This window comes from Phyllostomus hastatus, unplaced genomic scaffold (genome assembly GCF_019186645.2).
Source record: "Phyllostomus hastatus isolate PE091 unplaced genomic scaffold, TTU_PhHast_1.1 phas_scaffold_78, whole genome shotgun sequence".
NCBI lineage: Eukaryota > Metazoa > Chordata > Mammalia > Chiroptera > Phyllostomidae > Phyllostomus > Phyllostomus hastatus.
Genome location: NW_025334041.1, coordinates 47079784 through 47095907, shown reverse-complemented (window position 1 = coordinate 47095907; position 16124 = coordinate 47079784). Strand labels below are relative to the sequence as shown.

The window sequence follows — 16124 nt, the reverse complement described above, 5'->3', positions numbered from 1 at the left end:
TTGCTTCCTAATGGCTGCATTATACTGTAGTTTTTCTATAGGCTTTTGAAAAATGGGGATGTTTCAAGCTCTTGCTGTGTCACTCTCCACTTCAAGCCTCTAGTGTTGTCACGGAGGGTTGTAGAATGATAGGCCTAGAGTGCTCTGCGAGGGCCTTTTGGGGTATTTGGTGTAGTAACAGCTTATAAAGTTATTTTTACAGCACTTAACTTGATTTTCAGATAGAATTAATTACTAATCTTATTTTGTTAATTCGAGTGAAGTTTATTTTGGCAGAGGTAGATGAAAGCATACACCAGCACTTCTTTTTGCTTTAAACTTTTAAAAATTTGCACAGAAAGGCTAGGTATCATTCAGTAGCTGCAAAGAATTTCTTGAGTCAATAAAAGGAAAACTAGCTCTGCTAAGATCAACATGGCAAAGTCACACTCGATCCTGAGGAGTACCATCTTTCTGTTAGGTAAATATGGAAGTATGTTGGTTTTGTTTTGTTTTGTTTGTCTACTTGGGGAAGTTTGGTGAAACTAGTTACCAGAAAGGTGGCCGGTCCAGAGCTGGTCTGCCTTGGGCTGGCCTATAGTGTGTGGATTCTTGACTTTGTATAGAAAAGATTTTACAGTGTGAGTTCAGGTGATTTTGAGAGTATGTTTATTAAAGCTGGGGATAGTGAAACAAAGGAAGGATTTACAGTAGAAGCAACAAGAAGAGAGTCTGGTGGGGCCTCTTTGGCGCACTGGGAAGTGAAAAAAAAAGAGGCTTTGGAGACAGGATAGGGGTTGGCCCCATTGAGCTACCATGCACTGTCCATTGCTTCCCTGGTTCCAAGTCTCATGGGGACCCTCAGAGTTTAGGAGATGCAGGTCTGTGGGGGAAGAAAGGTGTGTGCTCTGTCCTTTGCTGGGAGGGAGTTTAGGGGGAGATCTTAGCAGAGGATCTCAATAGAATATTCATCACCCTTATGCTGATGTGCCAAAATGAGATTTATTCCCTTAACTTCATCTGTCCTTGTGTGTGCTGGGCAAATGGCAGTAATTGGATTTTTACTATCTACCTCTCTGAGTAAGGTGATTTAAGCTGTTAACCTTTGTTGGGGAAGAGATGTATAAACTATTTACTCTTATTGTCCTTGGTTACAGAAGATAGGATTTTGGGATTTACTGGAAGGCCCGTAAACTGCTTGGCCAGTTAACTACCTGTCTCATTTTCCTATCCCATTTGTCCCTGTTTACCAACCTGTCTCAAAGTGATACATTTTCTATACTTGTTATTAAATCTGACATAGGCCAGTCCTTAGTAGAAAGAGACCTTCATTGTTTTTCTTCAGAAATGTTTATAATGTAAAGTTCTTGACATGCATAAAATTAGAGAGGGTACTACAGTGAATTTCTGTAACTCTATCACCCAAATTCAGTAGTTATCATTGTCTGGCTATAGTCCTTTATATACCCTTTATCTCTTGTGAATTATTTCAAAACAAATCCTAGAAGTCATATTCTTTTATTTCAAAGATGCAAACTGACATTTGCATCTTTGAAAAACATACAGACTTAAAAAGATCACAAAACTCATCAAATAAAATAAAAGTAATTTCTTGGTATTATGTCATGTTTGATACAAAATTCCTGTGTAATGGAAAAAGGACTTTTTTAAAGACTTGCCCGAATCACATTCCAACAAACAAGGTTATTTTCCCCTCAGAATCATCTCTTCCTTGTAAGTCCACATCATCTTGCTTTAATTGTTTAAATTGTTCAATTTACTTTTTTAACTTTTTCATTAAAATAGTTTAATTTTCTCAAAATGAATTATCTTGCCGGAAATGAATGGTTTTTGAAAGATGAAGTTTCTTAGTGGTAATGTTAGTTCTTTTTGCTTTTAAAATAGAGAGGGCTTTGTTCCAACTCTAGGTCCTATTAGAAATGTGTCTAGTAAGAAGGTAGAACTAAAGGTGTCTTATGACCCTCCCCCCCCCTTTTTTTTTTTTTTTTGAGATTATCACTTTTGATTGGGTTACTGGTTGGTAAGTTTGCATTCTTGTTAGTTAGTGGGGGCGGGTGGGGTGCTCAGGAGGTGGTGATTAGGGGTTGTGGAAAGTGTTCTCTTCACCCTCCCTCTGCCTGGGGCATTGATAAAGGGCAGCCTCTGGTCAGTGACGGTGGAGTAATCCGGGATCAATAGGACTGAGCTGATAGCATAAATGGAAAGAAGAGATACTACATTTTATCCAGGTAGTATTGGTAGTGCTCTTTCCATATTTTCCTGTTGGATCCTCTAAGATAGCCTTTTATTTTCCTGAGGCAGGTGATACATCAGTCCCCCCATATCTGAGGTTTTTACCTGCATTCTGAAAATGTTAACTGGAAAATTCCTAAAGTAATTCATAAATTGGGCACCCTTCTGAGTAGTAGCATGGTAAAATCTCACCCTTTCTTGATCTATCCTGGAACTTGAATCATCCCTTTGTCTAGCATATCCCTGCTGTATATACTACTCGCCCCTTAGTTGCTAGCTGTCTTGTTTATCAGATTGACTGTGGTGATGTCATAGTGCTTGCATTCTATAATTGCCTAATGCCATGCCATTCACCTCAGCTCATCTCATCACATAGGCATTGTATTTCAATATTATATCATCACAAGAAGACCAAGTACAGCACATTAAGGTATTTTGAGAGAGACCAGATTCACATAACAGTTATTACAGTATATTATTACAATTGTTCTATGATATCATTAGTTATTGTAAATCTCTTATATTGCCTAACTTCTGTATTAAACATCATAGATATATATGTATAGGAAAAAGCATAGTACATATAGGATTTGGTACTGCATGTGGTTTCGGGCATCTACTGGGCGTCTTGGAACTTATTTCTATTGGATAAGGGAGGGCTACTATACCTTCATCTCTCAAGGTTCAGGAATATTGAGCCCTGTGACTGATGAGTGCCAGGGATGTGTCAAGAGCCATGGTCTTCTTCCTGATCTTTACATCATGTCTGGAACAGATTCAACATTTTGGTGTTTGTCCTGCTCAAGCTCCAGAAGCCTGAGGACAAAGCTGAATCTGAACTTAAACTGCAGAATGACATTCTGTTTCTTCATCTGCTAAGTCTTCATTTTTTAGGGAAGTACTCCCCTCATATCCTACATATTTGAGGTTTTTGTGCGAGCATACCTCAGAGATATTGCCAGTTCACTTCCCAACCACCGCAGTAAAGTGAGTTGTGATCTTTTCATTGGTAGAGGAAGTCTTGCCTTCAATTTGTAAAAAATAAAAAACAACAAAAACGTAACACCTGTGAAGTACAATAATACGAGGTATGTCTGCATTTCTTCTAGGGATCAGACTCAGGTGCTACTAGCAGGTACCAGTGACTGCTAATGCCACTTCACTGTTTGTGTCAGTATCACTTCTGCAACTGCTGGGTGCATTTTTCCCCTTTTGATAGATGGAAAGGTAGAGCTCATCCTTCTCTGCCCCTGCTTTCCAACTGCGCCTGCCAGTTTATGGGTAGGCAGGGCAGCCCCTCCTCCTCTTACATCAGATGTGTCAGGCAGTTTCTGGGACTGCTGACAGGGGAGGTAATTTCTTTGGAGAATCTACCTGATGTGTAGGTAAATGGAGTTTTTAAAAATATATACATTCTAGTGACTGTTCATACTGTGAAATAAGAAACCATCACAGTTTAGATTTGTCAGTGGATTGAGATGATGTAGGTCGGTCATTTAGAAATCCTGGGCTTTGGCTCTGTGTCTGTTACTAAGTGCAGTCCTTAGTTTGCCACTGTTTGTAATATGCCTGGGAAATATTTAGAAATTTCTGGTGTTAGATTGTCTGTACATAAATCTGTAGTTCAGCCCTGGCTGGTGTAGCTCAGTGGATTGAGCTCGGGCTGCGAACCAAAGCATCACAGGTTCGATTCCCAGTGGGGCACATGCCTGGGTTGCAGGCCAGGTCCCCAGCAACCGCACATTGATGTTTCTCTCTCTCTTTCTCCCTCCCTTCCCTCTCTAAAAATAAATAAATAAAATCTTTAAAAATAAATAAATAAATAAATAAATCCGTAGTTCACATCTTCTCCACCATTGTAGAAATACGTTTCTTAAAAATATTTAAAGTAGTAGTTATTCTGATGATGTAGGTATTGTAAAACATTAAATCAACTAACCTTCTTTAATGACCTATCTATAGGCTTCCAGGGATGAGTAAAATATTCTCAGATGGCTTCAGAGCCATTTTAAATCTTCCTGTATTAATGACATAAACATATTTGTATGGTGGGCCATAGTCCTGGAGTGTCAGTGGTTGGCAGAATTTTTGTTTTTAAAAAATCCCCAGGATCCTTAGATTTCATTATTATAGGTTGGTCTTAATACCATGTCTTAAATTGTCATTGTACATTTTTAAAAATTGCCTATAGTATTAAAATCGATCTAGTTACACTGTGAAAGATACTATTGAAGGTAAAGATTAAACGTCTTCCCTGTGTTTGGTAATTTTCTATTTTATAAAGTGTTTCATGTGATCTACAGAGTAGAAATTTATGCAGGCAGGAAGGACATTTAAGATGGTAGTTTTGATTTTATTTCTTATTAATTACTGTGAGGTTCTAGTCTTGCTCATTTTCACTAAGGCTGATTATCCTAGAGGAGTGTGCTAAGATGCAGGAGAGCACAGGGGAGTGTGGGGTTGATTCATGGTGCTGCCACCTTCAGACTGTAGCACTGGACAGTTCTTTCAGCCGAGGCTTGCTCTCCTTGTTTCTGTGTGGAGGTTAGTACATTATTTCCTAAGGTTGTTAAAAGTACACATTAAATCATATATGGCACATAATATGTACTTAGTAAACGTTAGATTGTTTTATTTAGATGGGAAATAGCAAATTACCACTTTTGATATTATTGAAAGTATTGATGTTGCCATGGTGATGCTGCTTTTACTAATTGTATCACTCTAGGAAATGTATCCACAAGTGATCCTTAACCCCAGGTCTCAGATGTCTGCATGGTCTTCGAAGTGCTTGGCCACCATCTCCTCAAGTGGATCATCAAGTCCAACTATCAAGGCCTTCCAGTACGTTGTGTGAAGAGCATCATTCGACAGGTGAGGCTCACGAGGGCAGCCCCACACCCAGTATCTAACTGGCTAGACTTTCAACATGAATTCCTGTTTTGTTTTTTTAAAACACACAAGTACATATATACTTTAGTATATATAATTTTTGTTTTTAAACCATAGACATATATATTATAGTACATAACATTTTGAACTCATTAAATCAGTTTTATATTTAATGATATGCCATTCTGTTTTGTAAAGGAAGGAATAAGTAAATATCAGGCACACATTTCTTTGGGCATATTGATCTTTTTAAAGTAGTGATATGGTGTAGTGAAAACTTGTTTTATCCTGTATTATATTATAAAGTGTCCCCCTTCGTTCCTTAGAAACTAATTCAAAAGAAATAAAAAATGTGTGTTTATCTGCTGTTTCTAGATATTGGAAGACAGTAAATGACAGATAATAAGGAATATTTGTTACATAGGGAGTACTACATTAGATTTCTGTTTTGTTCAATTGCTTTGACAAAAGGAAATGTTCAACTGGAGTCTGGTTCAGTACTGATGCTCTAGCAAGTATTTGTAAAATGGAAGTATACATATGTGGAAGGTCTCCTATTTAGAATTTACCAGATTCATCTTTCTGTATGGAATATGTCACTGTATTCCACTCATTGCCCTTACAGCCTAAAATTAGGAATGTTGCAGATAATGACTTATCCTGGGTTACCTATTCTGGTATAATAGGTAATTACTGTGGATTTACCCCTTCAGAGTAATGTATAGATCAAGGAGGTTCTTTGGTTTGCTGGAGAAGAGGACTAAGTGGTTTGGAGCTAGTCCCTTTCCCCCAGGTCTGCATCTCGAACTAGATCTGCCTGAGGGTTCCAGACCTGAAATAGAGGCCTTTGTCCAAAATCTTAAATAGGAAAAGAATCAGGAAATGATTTACAATTGTAAATCCCGAAGGAAGGGGCCTATTAAAGAACCTTCTTAACAATTGTACATAATATTTCCATACATGTGTATAAGTAGGTTTTAAAACCATTTAATAAAATAACTTGATAAAATTTGTTTAATGAAAGCATCCTATATCTTGCTTTTGAAATTGTGTGTAGGTAACTATGTTTATTCAGCCTGTGTATTCATCTCTTTATTTTCTTTCCTTTTATATATTATAAATTGGCGGCTTGTCTTCCAATATTATAGATGATACTTCAGGAGAGGGGTTGGAGACAGAAGGGCTTTCTGCATTGGCCTACTCAGTGAGGTGCTGATATGCAGCATTCTGTTCAGTGCCTGCTCATGCCTACTATAGGCTTCTGGGTAGCTTTTGTTTACTTACATGTCTGTTCCCTTTCAGATTTTGGATAGTAGCATTTTAATTCATTATTTTAACATGGCTAATATCTCATGTAAAAAAAACAATACTTTTCCTTTACAAGATATGTGGTTGGGGGAAAACTAATATGTTGCTTGGAGTTACTTGATCCCCAAATGCCACTTTAGTATTTATATTAGTAGCAACTTTGAAACTATCACCTTGTCAAAACTCTAAAAAAATTCTTAATTATCTTTGATTAAACCCTAAAAATATAAAAAGATTTACATATTATAATAAAAATAAGTAATTTTAGAAATACCATCATGCATATATTTCATACAGGTTCTACTGATATTATTCCCTTGAACCCCTGTACTTTCAAAGATGTTTATTGTAGTCCAAGGTGACTAAGTCACCACAACTTGAGCTCAGCTGTGCAAGAGAATGAATTAGCAGACGAATCATTGATGTATATCTTGTATTCCAAAATGGGGAAACAAAATCTAGCCTTTCTTAACAAGTGTTGGGTTGGCCAAAAAGTTTATTTGGTTTTTTCCCCCATGAAATGCTTTAGTAGCCCTTAGTTGTCTTTAACTTTAAAACAATTTTTTTTAGATTATATTGTGACAGCTGTCATATTAGTGTGTATTTTTAAAAAGAACTTACAATGCTCTGACTGGTGTAGCTCAGTGGATTGAGTGCCACCCTGCAAACTGAAAGGTTGCCAATTCAATTCCCAGTCAGGGCACATGCATGGGTTGTAGACCAGGTCCCCAGCGGGGGATGTGTGAGAAGCAACCACACATTGATGTTTCTCTCCTTTCTCCCTTCGTTCCCCTCTCTCTAAGGATAAATAAATAAAGTCTTTTTAAAAAATAAAAAAGAACTTATCAAAATTGGTGAATTTTTGTGTAACCATTTTAATATTGAAGATGGAAGAAAATATGCAACATTTTGGCATATTGTGTGCTTTCTTATTTCAAGAAAGGTAAAAATGCAACAGAAATGAAAAAAAAGATTTGTGCAGTGTTTGGAGATGGTGTGTGTAACTGAATGAGTCAAAAGTGGTTTGCCAAGTTTCATGCTGGAGATCTGTCACTGGATGATGCTCCACAGTTGCATAGACCAGTTGAAGGTGATAGCCTTCAAATCATATAGACATCAATTGAGAACAGTCAATGTTGTACCACACGGGAGATGCATACATACTCAAAATATCCAAATAAATAAAGTTATTGGTGAAAATGGAAAATGTGTCCTTTACTTTTTGGAAAAAAACATACAGACTTTTTGGGCAACCCAGTAAGAGAGTTGTAAACCTAAAAGTGAAATCTTGGAATCTGATGGAACTTTAATGCATACTTGCTGATTGAAGAAGTGATTTAATGAATGTATTATCCTCCTGTGATTCATGTACAGTGGTTTGGACACTGAAGGGTTCTTGTGCTTTACTGTTCTAGAAAAATTACAAGATGAAATTTTGATTTTATATAGTCTACACTAGTTCTTTTAGAATTTGTGAGAAGTTTTGTTTTAGGCTAAAACCCATCTTTAAGTTTATTTAAGAAAAATACTGTTATGGACTCTGGATATTTTTCCCTAAACTTTTAGCTTCAAAGTGGTAAATTATCATATTTCCCTGTTAATAATCTATGTACCTGAATGTCCCTTTGTTCCCTCTGATTTCAGCTTGTGGGTTTTGTATTTCTGATGCCTGGGTTATTCTGGGAAGATCCTTCATTAATAGACCTTCACAGGTGTGTCCTTTCCTAGAACACAAGACATGGCAGGGCCACCTTTTTAACAGTCTTTCCATGTGCCCCCTTCGCCTTCACAGTCAGGTGTAGCTGACCTCGTGCCCATCATCCCTGTGGCTCTGTTGCCGGCTGTGCTTTTCCAGTCCCTCCTGTGCCACGTCTCTTACACTGATGTTCTCTGTATTGCGGCCACCCTCCTGGGCTTGTAGACTTCTCTGCTCTCCTGGGGTCTGGCCCGACTTCTACTCGCCTGTTTCAGTTCAGTCTCCTTTCCATTGGCAGCTACCTTTCCAAGTGAAATTGTGCTTTAATAATTCATACTCCTCATATAGAAACCTCTAGTGGTTTCCTGTTGCCTGTTGTCTAAAGCTTAACCTTCTTGACTTTCATATAACAATATATGGAGTGATAAAGTCCCTTAGCAAAAGGACTTTGGCCAACTTAGCCTCCTTAGGCCACAATCTCATCATAAATAAATGAGGATAATAAATGTAATATCCTTAATAGATTTTTAAGATGTAAAGGGATCCCCCTATTAATAATTGCAAATATTTATTCAGTGCTTACTGTGTGCCATAGTTCTAAGGACTTTGCAAATTTTAATTCACTGGATTCTCACAGTAAATGCAAAATAGGTATTTTTACTTCCCTGATTTCATGTAAGTAGAACTGAGGCATAGAGGGGTTAAGCTACTTGCCCCTAGTCAGGAATTAACTTAAAGAGTATTAAGTGGTCTAGCAGGAATTCAAACCCAGCTGGTATGGCTTTAAAGTTCATGCTTTTTGCCAAGTGGCGTATAATTTGTTTGAATCATACTTGGCCTATGTTCAATAAGAGTTAAAACTGTTCTTCCTTCTTCTGCCATCTGGTGTCAGCCCAATTTTTCCTTACAAACCCTAGTTCATTTCTTATATCCTGGCAGGCAGATTTTTGTCAATTAATTAATTTTTTAAATAGGTAATACACATAACCGCTCTAAAATATGTCTTTCAGGTACCCAATTTCCGTCCTGGAGTCAACCAAATCACTCATTTCTTACGAATATGCAAAGATGTCCCAAACATTTATAAATACATGCCAGTGTACCAGAATTTTTAGTCATAGATTTTTACTAGTTTTCTTTGGTAGTAAGTATTATAGAGAGAGTACTCACCTTGCTGTTTTTTAGCTCCACATCTTTGATAATTTCTTTTGTCCTAGGCTGCTGAAAATACCGTGCTTTCTTTTCTACCGATGTTTTAGCTAACGAGTCAACCAAAATACCACTTCTGTGAAGAAGGCTTCTCATACTCCCCAGTTAAGAGTGGTGTATTTCCCTCTTCAGGGTGCCTGTGGCCTGCATTTGGTTCTTTCCTAACAATTGCAGGGTCTTACAGGCCAAAGTGTTTCAACCGTGGCACTGTGATGACATTCTGGACCTGATAGTTCTTTATTGTAGGGACCTGTTCTATGATTGTAGGGTGTTTAGCAGCATCTCTGGCCTTACCCACTAGGTGACTGTATCAGCCACCACCACCTCAGTTGTGACAGTTAAAAGTGAGTCTGAACTTTATCAGATGTGCTCAGGAAGGCAAGACCCCCTCTCATTGAGAACCACTAGACATGCCTTAGCAATAGATTTAATTTCATATTCTAACTTTGGCACTTAACTGTTTTTACTTTGTCTCTATGAGTCTGCTTCCTCATTTGTATAATAAGAATGATAATACATAATTTGTGGCTTTCTTGTGGAGATTAATTCTGAGGGACTAGTGTGTGAAGAAGCATCCAGCACTGTGACCAGAACAAGTAGCCATCATGTCTCTCCAGCTGCATCCGGAGCACCTCAGAGTTACAGGTCATGTGTCGTCATTTTCACATCTCTGTCGCTTCTTAAATGAAAGACGAAGTGCATGTTCCTCTTAATCTGACTTTATAGAATGGCTGACCTGTGATTTGACAGGCTTGAAATGTTACCACTTATTTATTTTCTAAAAGTAATGACAAATCGATTACATTTCCAGGGCCCCCTATACACTGTTATCAATGCTTTGATCAGTGCTTAGCTGTCCTCACTTCACCGTGGTGGCGTTGTGTGCCCGGTCAGAAAATCGCCATCCTGGCTGCATGTGGTGACGGTGCTGTGTGCTATGGTGGCAGCGTGGCGCCTTGCCCCGCCCGCCCCCTTCCCACGGGCACCTGCTGTGTCTCTGGCCTCAAGAGTGGAGTCCTGTGGTTGTCTATTTGCCCCACAGCTTTCATTTCTTTGTTTCTTTTGAAGTCAGCTTTATTGAGGTCTATTTTATATCTAGCTTTTATTTTTGAAGCTGAAAGAGGAAAAGCAGTGCTTTTGTTGGCAGTATTTGTTATTTGTGGTACAGTTTTCTTTAAACACCTCTGCTGTTTTTTAAGAGCAGTTTTGACTTTCTTATGTAATTGAAACAGTGGCTGACATCTTACATTTTAAAACTTTATGGTTTAAATCAGAAACCCTGTGAAGAAGTGACTGCTTGCCACTTAGTGAAGGCTAATAAGGGCAAGACCCTGATTTTGGTGACTTTCTAACTGCTCGTTTTTCCAGTATTGTTACAAAGTCACCTGAATTTTTAAATTATTCTTATTTTCTGTTATGATAGTCATTGACATTTGTTATGCCCTTTCAGGCACTCGCTGTTGTAAGTGCTTTGTTTGTGTTATGCTGGCTAGTCCTCAGCACAGCCTGACGAGGCCCAGGTGGTGCTGTCTGCACCTCACTGAAGGCCTTGCACAGGCAGGACGAAGGCCTCCCAGGTCCCACGGTCCCCGTGTGTGCTGGGGCCAAGGTTGGACTCCATGTGTACAACTTCTGCGTCTATGCTGTCTTTCATGTGTGAAAAGTCTGCATAGATGGATTTGGGAGCATTTTCCATTATAGCATGCATTTGTGAAAAGTGTGCATTCATGTGTCTGTGGTAAGTGGTTTTTGTTTTTGCTTTAATAGTAGGGCTGGCAATTCGATTGTTTAAAAGTATAGCCATTCAGTTTTATTTAAGAGGTAATTTATAATTTGTAATATGTGCTGCAATATGAAAGCTAACGGGACTTTTAAAACACAGTGTTTTCCAAACCTTCCTCTTGCAGGGCAGTGGACCCTGTAGACACAACAAGAGCTGTGGCTCCACCCAGCAGGCTGACTCTCCGGTTGTCACTGAAGGATTTTACCTACACTTAATATTTACTTATCATTTTAATTATTCCACTGGTCTTAGTTGTCAGTGAATTCATTATGGTCAAGCCAATGTTGTTGAATTTTAGCTGAGAAGATTAATTTTAAATTGATAAACATTTATATTCTTGGAATGGTTTGGTGTGGTGGTATACATAATTCTTTACTAGGAATTCTCCTTAGAATGTTGGGTTCTCAAGTAACAAATACGGTGAAGTCACTCCCTTTCAATGGAGTTAAGCCTCTTTCCCAACTCATTACTTTGTGCAGCCTAAATGCTGGGCACGGTGGATTTATGTTCTTTCCTGACTATATTCAGAAGCAGAGCTGCTGGGTTTTCTCATTAGTTTTCACTAGTCAGAAAGAGCAGAGTGTGGAGGGCTATTTTAGGATCACGTTAGGTGATCAAAGACAGTGTCCACTAAAACTTGGGTCGGAGTATATAGTTCTTGTCCTCTCATATTGTAGCAGCTATTTCCCACACTTCTCCATTCAGTTTAACGTGATGTTTGTCAGAAGCAGTGTGTACAGTTTATCTCAGATCTGTCTTAGTGAGGAAGAAGAATCTAATGCTTTTCTAGTAAGAATCTTTAGCTTTTCTAGTAAGAAAGTTTCTGGGCTACAGAGAGTCCCTTTGGTGTCACCTCCATGTCTACCAGGAACCAGTATCTCTTGAAGTGCTCTTGCTCAGGGCCAGCCTCTGCTGCCCAGCCCATTCATCTGGTTGCTGGTGGGGTTCCCTTGGAGCTGCATCAGCAAGGCCTTACCACACAGAATGAGAGGTAGGCCAGATCTCCACACCATGTCCTTTGTTCAGGGGGGAGGAAGAAAGTCCCCATGTTGTGACTGGAGTCATAAAATAATTTGGAAAATTGCTCTGGTTATGTTTCTCTCTGCAGTTTAGGATTTGGGGGAAGCATCGCTGTGGATGGGGCATGTGCAGGACCAGGGAGACACACAAGAGAGAAGTCTCCACATTACTCTCAGCTTACTCCTCCTTTTCTATCTGCAAGGCCACGGGACCTGTTTCCAGCAAGCTGTGGTGGAAAAGAGTAGATCTGTGTTGCTAACACCAGCAATAGATGATCTCTGGTACAGTTCTTAAGTGTATAGAAAAAAACCTTAGAGGCTGTCTTGACCAAACTGCTTATTTTACTGCTGAACTTGAGAGAAGGAATTTGCTGTCAACCTTGGCTAGTTAATTCCTGACCAAGGACTGGGCCTCTCTTGCTCCCAGCCCTGGGCTCTGCTTTCACTTCTGCGTGGCTGCTGCCCTGCAGGCCTGACTTCCATGGAGAAAACTGGCCCACGCCCTAGGAGGGTGTTAACTCTCTGAAGCGGATGTAGCTCTGTTTCTGGCCCATCTGTGATTAGATTGGTCTCAGTTTTCAAGGATCTCTGCAGCCTCTGCTGCCTCCTGCTGCCGAGGCCAAGTATGTATGTTTTAGGCAAGAAAGAAAAACTATGATTTGACAAATGAAGTAAGGCTCCTTTAACTGTTTTTCATAATTTGCAAGAGGAAATCTATGCTTGAGCATGAAGCCTGATTCATTGATTTTAATTTTTTTTGCATCATCATAATCTGCGTAAGTGGTTATAAGATTATTCATTGCTGGATTCAGGATTCTGGGCTGCTTTAGTGCTTTTAACTTCACTGGCTGATAACAGAAATGACATTTTAAAAAATAAAGCCATTCTTCTTAGCTTATAGCTAAAGATTTTTTAAAATAGTATAATAAATAGAATTAAAAGAAATTATGGAATCAGATTATGGAATTTTACTACCATGGAAGTTACCAAGCAGAGCCCGTTCATATTAGAGATGGGAGAAATGAGACTAGAGAAGTTTAATAAGTGACTTAGCAGAGTTATAGTTATTTAGTCAATGTCAGTACAAGTCTTCTGACTTACTTTAGTTGTACCACTTATTTTGAGCTTCCTCTAAGATATACCTTGTTTTTGTGTGTCCCACAGATTATTTCTAATAGATATGTCCCCTCCATTTTATAGACATGAAAATGGAAGGTCAGATAGCTTAAAGACCTTGCCCAGTAAATGAATGAGCTTAGCAGTAACTTGCACAGTGAATGAATGATTGAGCAGCAGTTTTGGAACAGTGTGACTACCAAGGTTGTATTTTAATGCTATGTCTCTTAATGGTTTTCTTTCCTTTAATGATTTGCATTATCTTAATTAACTTAATTTGTTCAGTGGTGAACTCTTTTGCTTGTTTTTACAGTCAGGTGCTATAAGCTATGCTTCTTAAGGGAAGTTTGTCCAGTTGAATGCAATAGCAATATTTTTAAAATCTGGAATCTTAAATTCTTGCTGAGAACACTTTGCTCCTCTGGAGTGCCTCACTGTCATAAAGAATGCCCATGAACACATTTGGATAGTGAATCACATGAACTCTTACCTGTGCAGCTTCCCACATGGTAAAATAACTCAAGAACTGCGAAAATCCTAAAATGGAAAAATAAAGGCTACTTGAAGGATGGGATAGTGGTGAAAAGATACTTTAAGAAAAGCGTTGACATTTACTGGCACTGCTTATTCAGAACTCATCCACATATTATATTGTGTTTGCTGTGCCTATGATTCAGCTTGTTTTTTTGTTTTGTTTTTGTTTTTTGTTTGCCAGTCCCTTCTATCCCCCTGGCATGAAATGGTAAGCTCTGTGATAACGCATTGACTATCAGCCCCATGAAGACAGGGAACTCTGTTTATTGCTATGTATCAAACAGATAGTACAGTGTGGGGCTAGACAAGGAGGGAAAAAAGATTAGTTGAAGGATTTTCATCCTGTTTGAGAGACAGGTCTTTCTTTTTCCATTTTCCTTTTGAAACCTCTGAACTCTCACTTTCTAGTGCCGTGTTATTTGATCTTTGGCTTCTCTTTTCCCCCCTTTCTTGTCTATTGTGGACAAGACCCCTGTATGACTTAAAATGTTTGAATGATATTTATTAAATGTCAATATTTATTGAGCATTTGCAATTTCTAATGCATAGGAACATGATCTATATTTTTATTTTCTTTATTTTTTATTGTGATCGTTATTTTATTTTATTTTATTTATTTTTTTAGGTATTTTTAAAATATATTTTATTGATTATGCTATTACAGTTGTCCCATTTCCCCCTTCTCTCCCCTCCACCCTGTACCCCCTCTCCCACCCACGTTCCCCCCTTTAGTTCATGTCCATGTGTCATACTTATGAGTTCTTTAGCTTCTACAGTTCCCGTACTATTCTTGCCCTCCCCCTATCTATTTTCAGCCTACATTCTATGCTACTTATTCTCTATACCTTTTCCCCCCTCTCCTCCTCCCACCCCCCCTGCTGCTAGCCCTCCATGTGCCCTCCATTTCTGTGGTTCTGTTCCTGTTCTAGTTGTTTACTTAGTTTCTTTTGGTTTTACTTTAGGTGTGGTTGTTAATAATTGTGAGTTTGCTGTCCTTTTACTATACATGTTTTTTTTTATCTTCTTTTCTTAGATAAGTCCCTTTAGCATTTCATAAAATAAGGGCTTGGTGGTTATGAACTCCTTTAATTTGACCTTATCTGAAAAGCACTTTATCTTCCCTTCCATTCTAAATGAGAGCTTTGCTGGATAGAGCAATTTGGGATGTAGGTCCTTGTCTTTCATGACTTGGAATATTTCTTTCCAGCCCCTTCTTGCCTGTAAGGTCTCTTTTGAGAAATCAGCTGACAGTCTGATGGGAACTCCTTTGTAGGTTACTGTCCCCTTATCTCTTGCTGCTTCTAGGATTCTCTCCTTCGTTTTTACCTTGACTAATGTAATTATGATGTGCCTTGGTGTGTTTCTTCTTGGGTCCAACTTCTTTGGGGCTCTCTGAGCTTCTTGGATTTCTTGGAAGGCTGTTCCCTTTGCCAGATTGGGGAAGTTCTCCTTTTGCTAAGTCTCCCCCTTCACTTGTGATCGTTATTTTAAATATAATGGTTTATGGAAAGAATTGAAAAAAATCATTATTTGTTCAAATAACTTTTCCACTTATTGCTCCTCCCCTTCTGGTACCCCTATAATTCGGATGTTGGAACGTTTAAAGGTGTCCTGGATGCTCTTAAGCTTTTCCTCGATTTTTTGAATTCTTATTTCATCATGCTTTCCTGCTTGGTTGATTCTATCTTCCTTCTGGTCCACTGTATTGTTTTGAGACTCAGATTCCTTCCTTTCACTATTGGCTCTCCTCCGCGTATCTTCCTGCATCTCTTTTATGGTAACCTGCATCCTTTCATCTAAATTGCACCCAAAGTCAACCAATTCCGTGAGCTTTCTGATCACCAGTGTTTTGAACTGTGCATCTGATAGATTGGCTATTTCTTGGTCGCTCAAAAGGATGAGTCCTGGGGGACTGATCTGTTCTGTTGGAAATATGTCTTATGTCTTTCCCTGTCTATCCTTTTTTTTTTTTTTTTTCCGTCTGGTCGCTGTTGTTACGGTGGGGGGGGCGGAGCCTTAGATGTTCACCGGGGCTGGGCACCCCAGTCACTAGATTGTGACTTTGTATATGGGGGCCGGAGCAGGGATGGGAGGGGACAATGGCGGTAGTTCCGTTCTCCTGGGCTGAGCCCTTCTGTGCGATCCTGGGTTGTGAGCTCTGCCCTGGTCCACAATCGCTACCTCACTGGGTCCCCCAGCCGCAGCTTGCGCACTCAGGGATCACCGCTGCGTTCTTGCGCCCCAGATGGCTGTTGCGCCGATTTTGCGCCAGATTTTCCCCGACCTCCGCGTGCCGCCAACCTGCGCCAGCCCTGCGCCCGCCGGGCTCATCGTC

At 39.2% G+C, this 16124-nt stretch overlaps 1 protein-coding gene across 7 annotated transcripts in view; it reads left to right on the top strand.

Annotated features, from left to right (window-relative positions):
- SRPK2 (SRSF protein kinase 2) overlaps positions 1-16124 on the top strand; it is a 243460-nt gene that overhangs the window by 200014 nt on the left and 27322 nt on the right. For all 7 annotated transcript variants that reach the window (XM_045828334.1, XM_045828327.1, XM_045828329.1 and 4 more), the window contains one exon: positions 5000-5106. In XM_045828334.1, the coding sequence (XP_045684290.1) occupies positions 5000-5106 (107 nt within the window). The remainder of the gene's footprint in view (positions 1-4999; positions 5107-16124) is intronic.